This window comes from Heteronotia binoei, unplaced genomic scaffold (assembly GCF_032191835.1).
Source record: "Heteronotia binoei isolate CCM8104 ecotype False Entrance Well unplaced genomic scaffold, APGP_CSIRO_Hbin_v1 ptg000648l, whole genome shotgun sequence".
In the NCBI taxonomy this organism is placed as follows: Eukaryota; Metazoa; Chordata; class Lepidosauria; order Squamata; family Gekkonidae; genus Heteronotia; species Heteronotia binoei.
In genome coordinates this window covers 124,313-144,148 of record NW_026800061.1, presented here as the reverse complement: position 1 = coordinate 144,148, position 19,836 = coordinate 124,313, and the positions used below count along the sequence as shown (strand labels likewise).

The 19,836-nt window shown below is 43.1% G+C and overlaps 1 protein-coding gene across 2 annotated transcripts in view; it reads left to right on the top strand.

The window, feature by feature from the left end:
• Window positions 1-310: 310 nt before the first annotated feature.
• LOC132590752 (protein lin-7 homolog A) overlaps window positions 311-19,836 on the top strand; it is a 104,092-nt gene continuing 84,566 nt past the window's right edge. The window contains exon 1 of one of the 2 annotated variants that reach the window (XM_060263664.1): window positions 311-450. In XM_060263664.1, coding sequence (XP_060119647.1) covers window positions 405-450 — 46 coding nt within the window. In that variant the 5' untranslated portion in view covers window positions 311-404. The remainder of the gene's footprint in view (window positions 451-19,836) is intronic. The other variant, XM_060263665.1, reaches the window with a different exon arrangement.

The following is a 19,836-nucleotide window of genomic DNA, read 5'->3' as shown; positions in this document are numbered from 1 at the left end:
ATTCCTGTTTTGACTTTACATGGATTGGGGGAAAGGACAGCGCAGGTTATAGAGACTCTCCCCAGACTCTTTTGGAAGACCGCCCCAATCTCAGATGACGCCATGACCGTTGCTCAGGGCTGCAGCTGGCCTCCGGTTGACCCCTGTCTCATGCGCTTTCTCTGCAAGCCCTATTCCAGCCCAGCGTTTCCAACCACCTCCCTGCACACACACGCTTGCGCCATCCTTATTGCCCCCCGCCGCCCTTCAATACGCATGCACATACACGTTCGCGCGTGCCTCTCTCCCCCTTGCCCACTCCGTCCTCCTCCCGAAGCCCCACCCTCTTCCCCCTCCCACTCCCAATCACTCTCCCGGCTGATGCTGGAATCGAGCGTCACTCCAGCTTCGGTGGCGCTGCAGACATGGCGACGACGCTGACAGTGGTCCAGCCGCTGAGCCTGGACAGAGGTAAGCGCACTGCTTGGCGCCTTATCCGGCTTCACTTGCAATGGCAGCCTGGAAGGATAGCCGCTTTCCCCCTTTGCCCTTTCCGCCGCAAAAGGCTGTAGAGAGCGCGCTTGTACTGAAGCTCCGTCCCCAAGAGCCCAATCCTCTGCCTTTGCCTGAGCGGGCTGTGAGATAAGCGCAGGCTGGGTCCCATTCCCATAGGAGCAACGTTGGTCAGCCGGCAGCAGCGCGCTTAACCCGCACCTGGGGTTCCAGGCTTGTTGCCGAACTGGAAGGAGAATAGGACACAATACGCCCTCCGAGACGGGTTAGCTGTTCCTCAGCACTGGGGACTTAGGGCTGCTGAAAGGGCTGGGCACATGCATGAGGAGATGGTATGAAAGGGGAAAGGGCTGGGTGAAAACTTTACACGAGTGTGCGAGCCTCGTTTGCCATAATGGTTAATCGGTAGAGCACAGTGTTGAAGCCATAGGATCAACCTGCCTGGAGATACAGCAAGAACCCACTTTTAAAAGAAATAAAACAAACACAGTCTAGACCAACAGTCGTTAAACATGGACCAAACTTCATAGAAAATAATTCATTGGAAAAGGGGAAGGATTTCAGTGTTTTGTTTTGTTTTTTAACAATTTGGATTAAGCAGGTAAAATGTGTGAAGGGGTCTATGATAATTTATGTGGTCTGGGTATTCACATAGCCTGTGGCTATTGTGTGCTGTGCTAGGCTCTCTGATTTTTTGCATGATTAATTTATTTTTACATATAGCTATTGCATAGAATTGCAGTCTGTCTTTACTGCACTACCAAGTGCAGCTGCAGAAGTGCTACCTGGTTTACATTTGCCTTTCAATTAGATTACTTTTTGGTGAGTGGTTTTGCCCCTCCCCTTCTATAAACCTTCTGTAAAATGCAGTGGCAAAATGAGAGAAAGCTCCCAATCTGGATTAAATGCTTGTGGTAGAAACCACAGCAATCAGTATTATATTGTGCTGTGGGGTGCATCTTTCAATAACAGTTGGCTGGGATCGGTAGCACAGGCTGCTCTAACATGGGAAGGAGAAACTGGTGGGTAAACTCACGGAGGAGGATTCAGAAGGAAGAGAACCCAAGAATTAAGAGATGGGGTGTTTGAAGGAAGTGAGAGAATGGGGAGTAAAGTGGGATAAAGTTGCCAGGTTGAAGGTTTATACCCAAGGTGCTAGGTCTTGGGGGTGGCGGGCAGTGGTGTACTATGGATAATTCCCAAAATTAAGTCATAATTCCAAAAGATCAGCTTCCAGCTAAGTGTACCTTGGATGGAAAGGAAAGGTCTCCTGTGCAAGCACCAGTCATTTCCGACTCTGGGGTGACGTTGCTTTCACAATGTTTTCACAGCAGACTTTTTTACGGGGTGGTTTGCCATTGCCTTCCCCAGTCATCTACACTCCCCCCCCCCAGCAAGCTGGGTACTCATTTTTCCAGCCTCGGAAGGGTGGAAGGCTGAGTCAACCTCAAGCCAGCTACCTGAAAACCCAGCTGCCGCCGGGGATTGAGCTCAGATCATGAGCAGAGTTTAGGGCTGCAGTAGTGCAGCTTTAACACTCTGCACCACGGGGCTCTCTTTATTTATTTATCACCTTGGATGACAGCCCTATAATTATAGGGCATCTGTACATTCATAAAGGGAGAATTTTAGTCATTCTTGATTCTACCAACCCTGCCATCATCATGATCCCTCATTTTAAGTGGACAATGAGGGCCAAAATGGAGTGGAATTAGATGGTCTTCTGGATGTCACGTATTGATCTTAACTAACCAGTCCATCCTTCGCCGGTCAGCTTCTAACTTGATGTTGCTGCTATGAGAATTGTAAGGCAACGTAGAAACCAAAAAATAAGTAATTGTGTTTGGCATTGATGTCTGTTCTTATATAATTTCTTCATCTCTAAGAGTGCAATTGCAGAACCATGCTGCACTGCTGTTTGTTATAATTAATTTAAGAGGTAGATATGCTACAATTATGTTTTCAAAAAATCAAATTTTACCAAGCAAACCCAAAGCTACATTGGGAATTTGAAATCCATTGGTAAAATATGTGTCATGAAGATGTTAGGATTCCCCTTCATAAGCATTTGTCCCCACAAGGAACATTACAAATTAGAGAACAGTTGATCATCTTATTTGCTCTGCCACTGCTTGTTTTGTGCATTTTAGTGAAATCAAATTAACTCTCTTGGTATACAGCGTTCAAGGAACTTCAGGCATTTATTTTGAAATCTGTACTGTGTGTACCTGAAAGCCACTTCACAGGGCTTCTATATCACTTAAGAATTATTAGAATCAGGAGTTTGGCTATAAATACACTATCTGTTGAGGATTACAAATGAGTCGATATAGAAAACATATAAAGATTATTTTTGTCCATTCTATGAAAAAGAACTCTGTTGATCTCAGTTTAAATTTGTTTAAACTTTAGACAACTTTTCTGGATTCTGACGAAGACTAGAGGTATTTGTTTGATGGTCATAATCTTTACTAAAATTGATTTCTGAAGTGTATAATGTATGGTATACAAAAACAGTTTAGATCAGGGGTGGGGAACCTCCATCCCAAGGGCCATATATGGCCCTCGAGATCACTTGATGTGGCCCTCGGGGGATTGCTGGGCCGAACCAAGCCATGTGGCAGCCTTTCCGGGGCCTGGCTGGCCAGCGAGGATTGTGGGACTCAGCCATGCTGTGTAGCAGCCTCCCTGGGGCCAGGCAGGGATCACAGGGCCCAGATGTACTGTGCGGCAGCCTCCCTGGGGCATGGCTGGCCAGCCAGAATTGCTGCAGAGCCTGGAAAAGTTACTGTCACAGTTCAGGTAAGTTTTCCCCTCATTTCTTTATTTCACTTTCTTTCCATTTCTTCTCCCCATCTCTTTGTTTCCCTTTATTCCCCTTTCTTTATTCCCCTTTCTTCCCTTTCTTCCCCCATTTCTTTATTTCCCTTTCTTTCCATTTCTTCACCCCTTTTCTACATTTATTATCCCTTCTTCCCTCCATTTCATTTCCCTTTCTTCCCCCCATTTCTTTCTTTCCCTTTCCTACCCCCTTTCTCCCTTTCTTTCTCTCTTGATTATCCCAGATGGTGTGGCCTAATATGCCAATGAGTGTGTGACCTAATATCTAATATTAGGGGATGTGGTCTAATATGCTACTGAGTTCCTGGACCTATGTGTTTGCCTAGGGTGGCAGGCCGTGTGTGTGTGCCAGATTAGGCTCTCCCCACATGACTTCAAATAGAGAAACAATTATTTGCATTAATTTTGCTAGTCTGAATCGTTCTTCCTCAACAGAGCACTGTTTTTTAAGTTGATAATTTTGTATGGCCCATGAATTATGTTATAAATATCAATATGGCCCTTGGCAGAAAAAAGGTTCCCCACCCTAGTTTAGATAAACAGTTAAAGGAAAGAGAGAACACTGTTTAATGAGAAGAGTTTTCCTGCCTTTTTCTTAGAATCCCAGGGTGTAATCTGCAGCTCTGCCCCAGTGCTGACTACATTAAGCAGGATAAATATTTCCTGGCAAAAGGTTTAACAGATGGCAATCCATTAGGAAGCACAGCTTTTCAAAGGAAAGCATTACTATTTAAAGGGAGTAGATGAAAGTTAAATGTAATTACAATTCCACCTTGTATACTTAGGTTTCAGATGAATTTTATATGAGGGTGTGTATAATAATAATAATAATAATAATATTTTATTTATATCCCACCCTCCCCGCCGCAGCGGGCTCAGGGCATGTATCACCATGTATATTAAAAGATAGGTGACTATTACCAAACACATTGGTCACAATTTTAAGAAGTATTATGGTTTGGAGGTGGGTCAAGACTTAATTAGGTTTTTTTATTCTGCTAAGCCATCTGAAGCGTTCATTATTTTAAATTTTGCAAATGAATGTGCTAAGTCAAATTTAAAATTCATTGACATTTTTATTGAAAATAATACAGTAGCAGTTTAATTACCTACATCTTTGCATAATATAAATATTATTATGTATGAAGCATCCAGTATTATGTGTTGATATTGCATGAAGTAGTCTCTCCAGTGGTCAGTAATGCTTGCCAGCTAAACACCGAATAAGGGGCAAGAAGAGAGAAGCATTCTTCCAAGATTTACCGACTGTTGATTCCACTTAAGTTTTCCAACTACACAAAACTAGTAGGAAGGTTAATAATGTTGGCCATAATTTATCCCAGAAAAATGCCAATAAATATTTTAATTCCAGTATACTTAAAGTAGGAGATGCAAGGGGGATTTGATATGCCACTAGAAAGAGAAATTGTCCATGGTGTAGTATACTGATTTGCCATGTTTAGCCAAGATAATGACAAATGATCATTGTACAGCCCAGGCCTATGCATGGTGGGTTGGAAAAAGGCTCCACTGAGTTCAGTTACTCTTTAGTAAACTTACTTAAGATAACAGCCAAACAGGAAGTTCTGTGTTTCAGCTATGGAATCCCATGTTCTTGCTAAAATGGCCATTACTGTGCTAGAATTTATACCAGTTTTAACCAGTTAATATCCCAAGCTCTTTCAGTAGCAAAACATAATATTACTAGTACAAAAAGAAATCAAACTTATAAAAAACAGCTATTACCACACATTGTATCACCCACCAATCACAACCATGCTTTTAGTGATATCTCAGTTAGCAAGAATCCTTTCCATACCCTTTCCCACATACCAAGGCCCAAGCATACTTCCATAAGTGATCCACAGAAACTGCTCTAATATCTAATACTAAGATAGCTTAGTGGTTGGGGAAACTGTCAGTACCTACAGCCACAAGCCCAAACTCTTCAGCAAAGGGTTGTCTCCTGGGAGGACAGTGCAAGCAGCCACTTTTTTTTTTGCCATGGCAGAAAAGGAATGCCATTTGAGTTAAAACAGTAAACTATCTCAGTAGTCTAATGCAGAGGTCACCAACCCCTGGGCCGTGGCCTGTTAGCGACTGGGCCGTGAGTTGTATAATTATTTCTTTATATATTGCAATGTAGTAGTACTAGTAGCAGAATTAATAATACATTGGATTTATATCCTGCCCTCCACTCTGAATCTCAGAGTTTCAGAGCTGCTCACAATCTCCTTTACCTTCCTCCCCCACAACAGACATTCTGTGAGGTGGGTGGGGCTAAGAGAGCTCTCCCAGAAGCTGCCCTTTCAAGGACAGCTCTGCCAGAGCTTTGACTGACCCAAGGCCATTCCAGCAGCTGCAAGTGGAGTGGGAAATCAAACCCTGTTCTCCCAGATAAGAGTCCACACACTTAATCACCACACCAAACTAATAGAAATAAAGTGCACAGTTGTATCATCCTGTAACCATTGTTCCCCGCCCACCCCTTCGGTCTGTGGGAAAATTATCTTCTACAAAACCGGTCCCTGGTGCCAAAAGGTTGGGGACCACTGGTCTAATAGCAACCATGCATGACAGAAGAAATGATGATAGAATCTTTACAGTCTCAAGGAGCCTGACTCTGCAACATGCCCTCTTCAGTCCTTTCCATGTTCTTGCATGGGATGGTACCAATCAGACAGCCTGGTACCACTGATTCCAATGAGATGCAATAGGAGAACACAGGCTCAACCAAAAAAAGATTCTAAGTTCAGTCCTTGGCTGCAAACTTGCAGAGGAAATGGCTAAATACAGCACTGATTCTGTTAATCAGAGCTGGTGATGCTAGGAGCTGTCTGTGGCAGTTTGCTCTTAGAATGCTCTTAATGTTGTCCAGTCCCTTCATATTGTCCTGTCTCCTTCATGTGAATCTGGTTGCCAGTAGATGCTGATTATTTTAGCACCAGACTTTGTTATCCATCCTACTCAGCCCTTTACTTCATGTATCATGGTTTCATTATACAAGGACAGTGTATAGTACTATACAAGGGACAGTGAACTGTTTGTTGGGAGCCTGAGCCCTTAACTTGGTTGGGTTCCTGTGGCTATGAAGAATATGTAGACTTTGAACTCTGATGGAATGTAGTTATGGAAAGTGTGCCTGTACACTGGACTATTCCAAAAGCAAAGGTAAATAGCAAGATACCAGACACCTCAAAATACCAAAGACACCAAGACACCTCAAAATACCAGAGACAGAACTGAAATGTAAAGCAAAACAGAGACATTGGGGTGCAGATTTTTTGTTCTAACAAGGTTTCTACACCCATTGAAATTGGTATAAGAGACCGAGTAATAGATGCAGCTTTCCCCCATCATTGCAGATTCATGCTGGGTAGAAGATAATGGATTTATACCCCACCCTTTACTCTGAATCTCAGAGTCTCAGAGTGGCTTACAATCTCCTTTACCTTCCTCCCCCACAACAGACACCCTGTGAGGTAGGTGGGCCTGAGAGAACTCTCCCAGAAGCTGCCCTTTCAAGGACAACTCTGTGACAACTATGGCTGACCCAAGGCCATTTCAGTAGCTGCAAGTGAAGGAGTGGGGAATCAAACCCAGTTCTCCCAGATAAGAGTCTGTGCACTTAATCACTACATCAAACTGGCTCTCTGGTAGGGCTGCACCTGTTACTTTGCTGTGTGTGGTTATTTTCAGAGGCACAAAAGATATTTTATCTTGCTATAACACAAATGTGGCAATCCCACATACAAACATCAGGTTTTCCAGTAGACACAGCTGAAGGCCTTTGGGGGTCGTTGGTATGGTGAGGGATCAGAATAGGGAACATCTCCTGCTTCTTTGCATGCTGAATTGCAGCCTTGTTGCCTAAAAAGATATTGGAATGGTCATCAGTAATAAGTAGAGTCTTACCAAAAAAAGAGGACTCTGTACTTCCTTAGGATAAAGTGTCCCTGTCTGATGGCTTTATTACTACCACTGAGAGACAACTCTTGAGGTTTAGGGAAACGTTTGGGTGCAGAGTGCAGGAACAATGACATAGACAAAAATATTTAAGTAACCACCTCTCCCCCCCGTTTTCAGATTTTATAATTTTTATTGGTTTTAACTACAGAAAGATAAAGCAGTACAAAAGATACATAAAAGGGGGAAAGGGGCATTTACAGAATGGGAAAAACAGAAACAGAAAAAAGTACAAATATACCAATTATAATTCTACCTCCAAATAGACTACCCGGATCATTCTGCCTGCAGGTATAAAGATCTCCATATATTTTACCATCCTTTCTTTCATTACAGAAAATTTTTAATAAACTAATACTAGCAATATGAATGTCAACAATTCTTCTTGAACACAAATAAGTGTATAAAGTTAAGAAAAAAATTTTCAAAACCATCTCAGCACCAATTTTGCCTAATTTAGCATAACCCTATTATAAGCACAAATTAAATTGTTGGTTTAACAAAATCCTTATTAAAATAGACACATAGAAATCATATTTTTATCTTTAACAAATTACAAAAAATACAACTTAATAATTTATCTATCTCAGTCTAAACAGTTTCTCCAGAGAGGCATGTTAGAAACAAATCTACCAGATTACAAAACAGTTGTACTATCTACCTTTTCAACAATTAATCCAACTCTTACATCAATATGATCATTTCACTGAATCTTAATTTCCGGTCTTGTTTTACTGCTGCGACATAGGGATCCATTTTGGTTTTCTTTTGTTGGTTTCAGAGCGTAGCACTTTCCCTTTCCAATTCCATGGATGTCAGCCGAATCTCTTTAACACTTCTGTAGATTTTCAGTTTCACTAGTTTTCAGCATAAGAATACCCATTTGCTCTCTAATAAGCTGCATTAATGAGCCAAGATCCTGTCTCAGAGAACTGATATTGGATAAGAAATCTTTTTTATAAGACATTTCGCTAGGCAGTGCCATTTTCTCTGACAGCAAACAGTCTCTTAATCCAAGTTGAAAAGTAGCTTCAGGGTCCTGTTAAATCCACATTCCACAAGAGCTCCAGCTGAGATTTCAAATGTTTCATTTCATATACAGTCAGGCGACAGAGACAGATCTCTCTAAAATATATCTCCTTTATGTTCAGATCATTGCAGTCTAATGTTGGTCTCTTTTGTATATGTCCAATAGTAATCCGGGTCGGTTTTAGTATTTGTATTCAATCCAATTTAAATAGTTAGCAATACTTAAGATTGCTCGTAGACTTTTTGAGGCCTCATTTCTCTTTCTTTGAGCTAGCCTCTCGTTGTTATGCAAAGCGACCCATTAGCCAGCGGTATTGAAAAGTCACTTGTTAAGTAGAATTGCCACATTAGGAATAGAAAGACGCTACATCAAAGGCATACTGAGAAAAGCGAAAGAAAGAAAGAAGTCGGGCGTTCATCTTTTTCTGTTGGTGCACCAACTTTCATGGCTGTGGAGCCTCGGGACATGCAGGAAGCACAGGGACAGCCGCTGCTGAATCCCTAGCTCCCTGCAAAAGTCCCATGCCGAAGAAAAAACCCCTCCAGGGCTTTTCTAGGAGGGTGCCACTTCGGTGACCCCCCCTCCAAAAGCCAGAATCAGAGGCACCGCAGGAGGACGATCTGCGGATACTTCTGAAGGCAAGATGACTGAGCCCGAAAGTCTCTCCCCCCAGTTTTCAATTTGATTTGGGAAAGGCATCATTCTCTGCCTGCTAGGTGGGACCAGCCTACCTCCCAGCAGCAAAACAAAAGCAAACAACCCGCCCACCACCACAATACAGTTGTTGCCAGGGTACCCATTCTCCAGCCTGGGGTGGTCCTTCCACGAGAGCAGAGACACCCCAACACCCAGAAAGCCAGGCTTGGCACTAATGATGGGCTTGCTTGGAGCCATTGTTGGACCTGAGATAGACAAAGATTCAAAACAACAAACTTGTTGCAACATTCCTCTATGCATCTCCCCGCCCCCCTCCCCTCCAGCCTTCTCCCTCTTCTGGGAAACAAAGGATGGGCAGCTGGCCATAATCCAAAGGTCCCAGTTTATAACGGGCTAAGAGGCTACCTATTGTCAGAAAAGGCACATAACAAAGGATCATACCTCTAGTACATCCTCCGTGGTATGAATGGATTATGTTCTGTAGGGTCATTTTGTAGAAAAAGAGGTGCTGGAGCTCCTTAGCACAACTCATTTGCATAGCTTATTTGCATTTGCCATACACCCTTGACATCACCAGAAGGTGTACTAAATTATATCAGCTCAGCATCTACTTTAAAATGCTTCTGGAATTCTAATTGTCATAATAAAACCTTACTTCCGTCATACTTTTAAAATTACTTTCTCCTATGTGGCCACATGGTATGAGGAAGATTTCCATCTGTCTGCTTTATATGTTTTGGTTATTCCCCCCCCCCCTTTTTTGCGGGGGGGGATATTAGAAAGTTTGTCAAATGTTAGAGTTCAGCAAAATTCTCACAGGGGGTCTGAACAGTGGAGCTCAGAAACCAGTAAGAAAGAAAGAACGCAATAAAATGTAGAGGTTCTGGAGCTCTGCTCTTGTGAGCTCCTGCCCAAAAAGAGGCCTGAATATCTGTCTTCCTCTAAGGAATCCTGCCACACTATGGTATTAATAGTATTTCTTCCCTCTAGCTAATAACCTCGTCTGTGTACACAAATCCTCCAACGTTTGTCTACATTTACATGTCCTAACTTCCTGCATGGCTATCAAGGAATTATTATCTGGTCAGTTCCACCAGGTTACCACCCTATAGAACAGGGGTGGCCAACGGTAGCTCTCCAGATGTTTTTTGCCTACAACTCCCATCAGCCCCAGCCATTGATCGTGCTGGCTGGGGCTGATGGGAGTTGTAGGCAAAAACATCTGGAGAGCTACCGTTGGCCACCCCTGCTATGGAATATCTCATCACACCTGTTAAGAAATGCCTTTCTTCTTGTTTAGCACCTGGGGAAACTCAAACATTGCTTTTTGTTAGGATCTCCTAAACCCATTATGTCATTGTCATTTTAGCTCACTCACATTAACATACCTTTATAGGATACATTTTCAGGTACACCCAATTCTGCTATGCCATGTGTTCTGCTGACCAATCACAAAGCAGCACCCCAGTCCATATCAGGTCTCGTGTGTATAGCGCTGGTCATTCTGCACACATCCCTCTCTTCTGTCAACAGGCTGAACCATTTTCCAAGATCTTGCAAAGTATTACTCATAAATCTCCTCCCCTTCTCTTTTACCCGCTACTTACTTTTATTTCAATATCTTGCATGTATGTCACCCAATTTGTGTGCATATATTTAAATTGTTATTTTCTCTATAGTAAAACTCATTTTAATTTATATTTGGCCTAGTTATTGACTCTAATAAAAGGGGTTGATCAGAGGACTATCTCCATAAACATTGATAACAGATCTAACACTATCCCTCCTCTCACTAAGCTCTGCCTTTGTAGCTATTTTCACCAACTGAACATCAAAGGCAATATTTAATAATTCTGTCAGTAACACAGTGGGTGAAGCCAGGTGCGATTAGTAATGCTTGCTATAAACTTATGCAAGTGCACTGCTATGCATTCATTGCTCTTCATTGCTGTTTGTTTTTCAGAGTTCATTGTGCTTTTCAATGTAGAAATGTGCCCTAGTGTGCTAGACCAGCGGTCCCCAACCTTTTTGGCACCAGGGACTGGTTTTGTGGAATTTTTCCATGGACTGGGGGTGGGGCAATGGTTTTGGGAAGATACAGTTGTGCACTTTATTTTGGTTTGGTGGTTAAGTGCTCAGACTCTTATCTGAGAGAACTGGGTTTGATTCCCCACTCCTCCACTTGCAGCTGCTGAAATGGCCTTAGGTCAGCCATAGCTCTCGCAGAGTCATCCTTGAAAGGGAACCTTCTGGTAGAGCTCTCTCAGCCCCACCTACCTCACAAGGTGTATGTTGTGGGGAAAGAAAATAAAGGAGATTGTGAGCTGCTCTGAAATTTGGAGTGGAGGGCAGGATATAAATCCAATGTCTTATTATTGCTACATTGTAATATATAATGAGCCACGTGGCGCAGAGTGATAAAGCTGTAGTACTGCAGTCAGAGCCCTCTGCTCACGACCTGAGTTCAATTCCAGCAGAAGCTGATTCAGGTAGGGGGGGAAGTGTCGATAACTGGGGAAGGCAATGGCAAACCACCCCGTAAAAAGTCTGCTGTGAAAACGTTGTGAAAGCAACGTCACCCTAGAGTTGAAAACAACTGGTGCTTGCATAGGGGACTACCATTACCTTTAATATATAATGAAATAATTATACAACTCATGGCCTGGTTGCTAACAAGCCATGGACCAGGATCGGTTCATGGCCCAGGAGTTGGGGACCCCTGCACTAGACTATTATACTAAAGGCCTTCATCATCACAGTCCCCACTTCTTTGCCAGGGGTTCTCTAAACACTGAGACAGAGCAGTGTAGCTTCACATTGTTGTGAGCTATGTTTTCTTGCTAGGGCTACTACCTGTGAGCTGTGAATGGCTGTAGAGTTAGTTTGTATCCATTTCTTCACAGTAGCTGTGGGGACAGGAAGCAGAGAGGGAAATAGTGGACATTGGCTCTCTACTGTCTTAAATCACTACATATTTACTTATGTATGCATATGTCAACAAGTTCAACCAATTTATAGTGACCCCATAAAAGGTTTTTCAAGGCAAGTGAGAAGTAGCGGTGGTTTGCCATTGCCTTTCTTCATAGAGTTTTCCTTGGTGATCCCCCATCCAATTACCAATCCTGCTTAGCTTCCAAGATCTGACAAGATAGGGCTACACTGTATTATTCTGCATGCTACATATTTATGTAGGGCAGTTATTTTGCTGTTTTAACTTTACACTAGTTGGCAAGGTAGAGCTTTATTATGCAGGAAGATAGCCTTCAAATTAAGACAATCATTTAACCAGTCCTTTCATTCTATCAAATCCATCCATTACTTCTCCCACTGTGGTTTCATCCACATGATACTTGACAAAGCCATAACAACACCCATATACCACTGTAACTTCACTATGCTGTTGTAACCTCTCCTTGTTCAATTAACTTGGTGCTGGAACTGGGCAGTAAGTCTTCTCCAGGGGCTATCCTTGTGTTATTTTCCTTGGTCCCAGATATTACCAGTAGCAACATGAAACTGTGCTCTATTTTTATCTGTACACCACAATGGCATTTACAATCAATATGTGCCTGTCGAAAATACCATCAAGTAATTCATGGCTGAAAAGCTCTTCTCTCCCCCCCCCCCAATACACACAATATTGTAGATGCCTAAGATTGATTTAATGAGAGGGGATTTAAGATTCAAACACAGGTATTCCTTTCTTTGATTCTTGTCAGCTAGGGTTGCCAAGTCCAATTCAAGAAATATCTGGGGACTTTGGGGGTGGAGCCAGGAGACTTTGGGGATGGAGCCAGGAGACACTGAGGGTGGAGCCAGGGGTAAAGTTGTGACAAGTACAACTGAACTCCAAAGGGAGTTCTGGCCATCACATTTAAAGGGACTGCACACCTTTTAAATGCCTTCCCTCCATTAGAAATAATGAAGGATAGGGGCACCTTCTTTGGGGGCCCTTAGAATTGGACCCCCTGGTCCAATCTTTTTAAAACCTGGCGGGTATTTTGGGGAGAGGCACTGGAAGCTATGCTGAAAATCTGGTGCCTCTATCTAAAAAAAAAAACAGGGTCCCCCCAGAGCCTCAGATACCTGGGGATCAATTCTTCATCATTCAGTATGGAGATGGTCTCCATACTGAATAATGGAGTGCCCAGCAGCTATTTGCTTCCCCCCACTCCCCGCTTTCTGATGTCCCTGAAAGGGGGGGAGGGGGGGAAGGGCTCCAAACTTGCCACCGCCTGGGGATTGGCAACCCTACTCCCACCCCGTGCCAAGTCTATGCCTGCCCAGCAGGACCCGCGGTTCATCACCCCAACCAACACCCATTACCCTAGTTGGTGATCCATACCGAGGTAAGTCCCCAATTGTTCCCGGGCCACAGTTACCCAAGGGATCCCCCCGCCCCGCCTGCTGACGCACCTGGAAGGGATTCCCCGGGTCCCCCTCGAAGGGGTTTCCCCCGCTGTTCAGGGCCATGCCTGCCCTCTCTCCGCCATGGGTCATGCGTCCGCTCCCTCCGCCAGCCGGCGAAACTCTGAACGCCTGAGAGAGTGCACGTCACCGGCGAAAAAGGGAGGGGATTCCCAACAGGGAGTGCCGCGATGCCTCGATGTCCATGTCGCGCATTCGTGACGCACATGAGAGCGTCCTGTGGGGGGAGGCTCATGAGAGCTGTAGTTCTTTGTGAGTTGAGCACGAGCCCCAGCTACGGTGGGCGGGGAGGGGGCGGCAGCGGGGCGGCGCGGCGGCCTCGCCCGCTCTGGGCTGGGGCAGCTCGCCATGCTCCCCGGCGCCGTTTCCCCCTCCCCCCGCTTCCGTTTTTTTGGGGAGCGGGGGAAGAGGGTGGAAAACCTGGGGTCCCCTGCCTGGGCGGGAGGGTTGGGAAGCCTATTGTCAGCATATGTTTTCTTGCCTGCAAAAATGTCTTGCAGCATACTCCTGGTGTGTAGAACACATTTCCAAAATAATGGGAATTTTAATCACTTTGCAGTTTAATCTCACAAGCACTGCTATTTAACATGAGCTTTGCTTGGGGCAGGACTGGTAGAGGAAGGGATGCGCAGCAGTTCAGCTAACCAGTAGATTGAATTGCAGATGTTCCAGAATTTCAGGGATTTAGAAGGCAGAAGATCATGTGGCATATAGTGGGCAAGGGTGAAGGAATATTGTAAGGGACAAACTGAGGATGTAGAGAAACATAGCAGAGTATAAGAAGAGAAGTGAAGTGTATCATTAGCCACATTCTAATGCCAGCAGATTCATTAAGTGCCAGTATATAGCGACTCCATCGCAAGTGTTAAAATCAAAAGTGTGCTATACATGTAGGTGTAATTGATATGATATGATATGCTTTATATGAAAGATGACTATGTGGGATGTTTTGAGTCCTTTGAAGAGAGTTCCATCATCAGAACAAAACTGTTCATCAGATAGAATCTGAAGGCAATTAATTTGCAGTTATCTATGGAGCAAAACTATTTAATAGTGACCTAATAATTGCAGTAATTGTTAATGTTAACATTGTGGCTGAGAGACAGGAAGAGGATAGCTTCCTAATTTAATAATACTGAGCAGTTCCTTATGCAGACTTAGTTTATTAGCTGAGCAGTTCTTCATGCTGGGACATACCCCCCCCCCCCCCCGAGGACCAAGGCTATGTTAGAAGGCCAGAGCACCCAAGGATCCTTCCTTAGTAAGAGCACAGAATTAGAAGGCTGGAAGCAGGCTTTTCAGGTGCTGTCTGAATCAGGTTCTGGAAAGAAGGAAAGGTTGCTTTGGGAACTGAATATAGGTTACAGCTTGATTATAAATACTCCTTAAGATAACTTGTGAATCAAATATTTTAATTGTACAGATGAAATGGGAATAATGTTGTGTCAGTTCTATGGATGGTCTCCCACTGAACATGGTTTGAGCAAATTACAGATTTCATCTTTTCCTGCTTACATTAATTTATTATGATGCTTGGGAATTGCAGTTCCTTTGGTACATAAAGATATCATAGCAAGGAAAAAGCATTACCGCTGGCTGTAATGTTTCCTACAAGTCAAAACTGCAAACTGTAAAAAAGTCAAATTAGAAATCACTCAGGCATTAACATGACTTTTGACATTAAAATAATCCAAAATTGTTGGGAATAATACGTCTTGTTCTCAAATCTGTCTCAAGCAATTTGAAGGCATTCTCCTGCAGTATTGCAAGTTCCATTGATAAATTTAGGTTTTGGCCTGAAAATTCATGTAGCAGGCATGGAGTAGATGTGTCAAAATATAGTGAGAGAAAAACAATAGGTAAGATCATGAACCGAAAAATGAATTGCGGTTTCAAACCAGTTCATTTGGTCACACCATTCCCGAACCAGAAAATGAACCGCCTTTTTCGTTGGTGGTTGGTTTGGTTCGTTGCAGTTCGTTTTCCAAACAACCTGGTGCCAGTTCAATAAATTCCTAAGCAGTGCTAGGGGTAAACTTCTGGGAGCCCTAGATACAACCATTTCAGTTGTCCATACCTTGATTGGCAGCCCTGGGAGCCAGTCAAGGAGCTCCCATTCTGCTCTGCTGGAGAGCAGACTCAGCCTCTCATTTTGCAGCATGAAGAGAGAAGAGTTAGTTGTCATGAGAACTGAAGCTGAGATTTCCTGAAGGCACCTGCCTTGGGGGTGTGCTATAACTTGGACATTCCAAATCAAGTCTTCACCAAACTTGGAGGGTGGGTGCAGGAGAGCCTACTGAGGACTCGTGGTGAATTTGGCATCTCTAACTCATGATGAACTATTCTACACATCCCTAACCAAATGAACCGGTTTGGGAAATCAAATGAACCACAAACCTTTGTTTACCACCAGTTCGGGCAATCAAACAAACCAAAAACCAACACAAACCAGTTCATGGCAATCTCTAATAGTAGTAGATAGGGGGCCCCTATCATCATCAAGCCGCTTTACAAAGTGACAGCTGCCCCGCCCACACATGCATGTGCACACACAAAAAACGAACGCCGTATGTTTCCTTATGGGAGAGTGACGCAACAGTTCCCGATGGGAGGCTAGGGATCTGCCGTCCCCAAGGAATGCCGAATGTTTTCTAAGGGGGAAAGGAGGGTCAGCCACAGGTGTAGCAGGCTTCATATTGTTTGGGGAAAGCGTGTTTTGCAACACAGACGTTATTTAGAGAATTGTGGAGATGCAACGGTTCTAAGCAGACATAGTTTGGAGAGGAGACATACCCAACGGATAAAATGATGGCTTTAAAACTGAACACAGCTAACATTATACATGTAACACGTCCCTTTAACATCAGGTTGCATCAGGTTGCGTGTCGATACAACTCATGCTCTTTAACTTGTTCATTAATGACCCGGAGTCGGGAGTAAGCAGCAAAGTGGCCAAGTTTGCAGATGACACTAAATTATTCAGGGTGGTGAGAACCAGAGAGGATTGTGAGGCACTCCAAAGGGGTCTGCTGAGGCTGGGTGAGTGGGCGACAACGTGGCAGATGAGGTTCAATGTGGCCAAGTGCAAAGTAATGCACATCGGGGCCAAGAATCCCGGGTACAAATACAAGTTGATGGGGTGTGAACCGGTAGAGACTGACCAAGAGAGAGATCTTGGGGGTCGTGGTAGATAACTCACTGAAAAAATGTCAAGACAGTGTGCGATTGCAATAAAAAAGGCCAACGCTACGCTGGGAATTATTAGGAAGGGGATTGAAAACAAAGCAGCCGGTATCATAATGCCCCCCTGTATAAATTGATGGTGTGGGCTCATTTGGAATACTGTGTACAGTTCTGGTCACCACACCTCAAAAAGTGTATTATAGCATTGGAAAAAAGTGTAGAAAAGGGCAACTAGAATGATTAAGGCTTTCCCTATGAAGAAAGGTTAAAACGCTTGGGGCTCTTTAGCTCGGAGAAACGTCGACTGCGGGATGACACGATAGAGGTTTACAAGATTATGCATGGGATGGAGAAAGCAGAGAAAGAAGTACTTTTCTCCCTTTCTCACAATACAAGAACTCATGGGCTTCAGTGAAATTGCTGATCAGTCAGGTTAAAACAAATAAAAGGAAGAACTTCACCCAAAGGGTGATTAACATGTGGAATTCACTGCCACAGGAGGTGGTGAAAGCTACAAGCATAGCCAGCTTCAAGAGGGGTGGGGTTAGATGAAAATATGGAGCAGAGGCTATTAGCCACAATGTGTGTGTGTGTGTGTGTGTGTATATATATATATATATATATTGGCCACTGTGTGACACAGAGTGTTTGCCTGATCCAACACGGCTTCTCTTATGTTCTTATCATGATCTGCAACTTGTGTTTCACAACTTGGTGCACACTTAAAGATACTGCTACTTACTTGAGCTCTTTTTAATATTTGCAGTGTGGTGATTAACATGTAGAATTCACCGCCGCAGGAGGTGGTGGAGGCTACAAGCATAGCCAGCTTCAAGAGGGGATTGGATAAAAATATGGAACAGAGGTCCATCAGCGGCTATTAGCCACAGCATTTTATTGGAACAGTCTGGGGCAGTGATGCTCTGTATTCTTGGTGATTGGGGGGGCAAAGTGGAAGGGCTTCTAGCACCACTTGTGAACCTTCTGATGGAATATGGGTTTTGTTTTGTTTTCTTGCCACTGTGTGATACAGAGTGTTGGCCTGATCTAACACGGCTTCCCTCATGTTCTTATTATGATCTGGAACTTGTGTTACGGGGGGATACTGTTGCAAAGACATTCATGACTAGTTCTGCAACCCTTTCTAATAACACTGCCCCGTTAATTATTAATTGCAAACACCTACAGTTTCTTATTAACATTGAAACCTATCTTTCTAGCAGCTTCAGCAACCTGTTCTCAGACGATCATGAAAACTGTCTCTCATCCTCTGCAAGCACAGGGAGGTTACCAGTCTCCAGGCTGGAGAATCTAGCTCAGGCTGTGAAAACAAGAATTCTCACAGAACCGTGTCTGGGAAACTGGTCTCTCCCAAGGTATCATTTCCCACCTTCTAATTTGATCGATCTTATATATTGCTAATTGTGAGACAAAAGTATTTAACCCCTCAAACTGTCCTAAAAGGTCAACTGCTCAAGGACAGTGATTTTATGGTGAGAAGTGCAGAAATGTATACCTCTCAGACGTAGGAGAGTACACACCTGCAGTTCAACAAGAATATTGACAAAATACGGATATTATTAAAGCTGACACAATTTCGGGTCTAATTCTTCCGGGGTTGGAAAATGGCGAGTTGAGTTGCTTTCCCTAACGGGGGCAGGCTGGCACTTCTGTTCAGGGTAGTAAAAGGCAAATTAATGCCTTCTGCCTACATTTCTCAGCTAGAGAATTGTCCAAGATATGCACAGATACTTTGAGGAGACTTACCTTGGCTGAAAGGGAGTCCTGGGGGGTGCCCTTTGAGGAATCTCAAGAGAGAAGTTGCATATTCATCGTCTGCAGAAGTTTCCAGAGTCATCAAATTGGCATACGCTCGGCAGGATCCAAACCTTCTTTTACAATTTTAAACATCTAATCTGCAAAGGACTGGTGTTGATTTGGATAAACTACGGAAAAAAGGTACTATTTGCTATCGCTTCATTCCGGGACTAATTAAAGTTAAACGAAACAAAAGTAAAAGGTGGGAGCTGGAAATACTGAAAGCCTGAAAGGAGAAAATGATAAGGGGCTAAATTTGAACTTTGTAAACTTAAAAGACAGTGTTAAAAGAAGAAAGGAATTTATTGTTTAGTCTATCTGTGATTGAGGAGGCAGCACCATCATCACAGACCTGCAGTTCTCATAGTCAACACAGGAAATACGTCAGATATTGTGAGATTTCTCTACCAGTGAAACGAGATTTGAAGGCAAGAAAAGCAGGAAGTATTGGAGGAAGAAGAAGGAAGTCAATGAAGCAAACAGCCTACTCTAGGATTATAATACCAGAGAGAGACATCGGTGGCCATTGTTGTTGGGAGGACTAAGTTTTAACATTGTTTTTAAAGTGATTGGGACATTAAACATTGGTGGAGTTAACAGATTTGGCAATTAAAAAATTACTACTGTTGGATAGTAGATAAAATTTGAACTGGTAAAAGGGGAAAAAAGGAAATTTTTTTAAAGTGAAGCAAAAGTTGTGACTGCCATTTTGGGAGAAATAAAAGCTTTAAACATTAATATCTGAGCCTGGGAGGCTCAGAGGACAGCGAAATTGGGTGCATTGGAAAGGGCAAGCTTCACTTTATCAAACCTGATGGTTCAAATTCAATTTGGTGAGATTAAAATTTTTGATTTCTTTTATATGTCAGACCCGAAACAAACTCGTGCTAGGGCTGCTTCAATAGAGAAAATGCAAGCCAATTAGATGCAATGGAAGCTAGGATAATGAAGGGGATGAAAGAAATGATAACTGCCTCTAAAAAAAAATAAGAAAGGATAGTGAGGACTCAAAGAAAGAATTAAAAAAAGAAATAGAGAATCTTAGAAATGACACTGTGGTAATAACAAAGAAAGTACAAGAAGTGGAAGAGAGAGTGAAAACACATGACTCCGCCTTGTTAAAATTACAAGAAAAAGTGACAATTCATGACTGAAAACTGATGGAAACTCTGATCCATCTGAGAGGTGTACCTGAAGATGAAGAATCAGACTTGAAAGAATACATAATAAAAATAATTGCAGAATTTTTGGAGGAAGATCCTGAAGGAATAGAAATATGTATAACTATATGTATAGAGTAAATTCACTCTATGCAAAAAACAATAATCTGCCAAGAGATGTGGTCATAAGATTTATGACAAAAGAAATGGTGGGAAAAATCATGAATAAAAAATTTGAAAAGTCATTTGACAGTGGGAGGC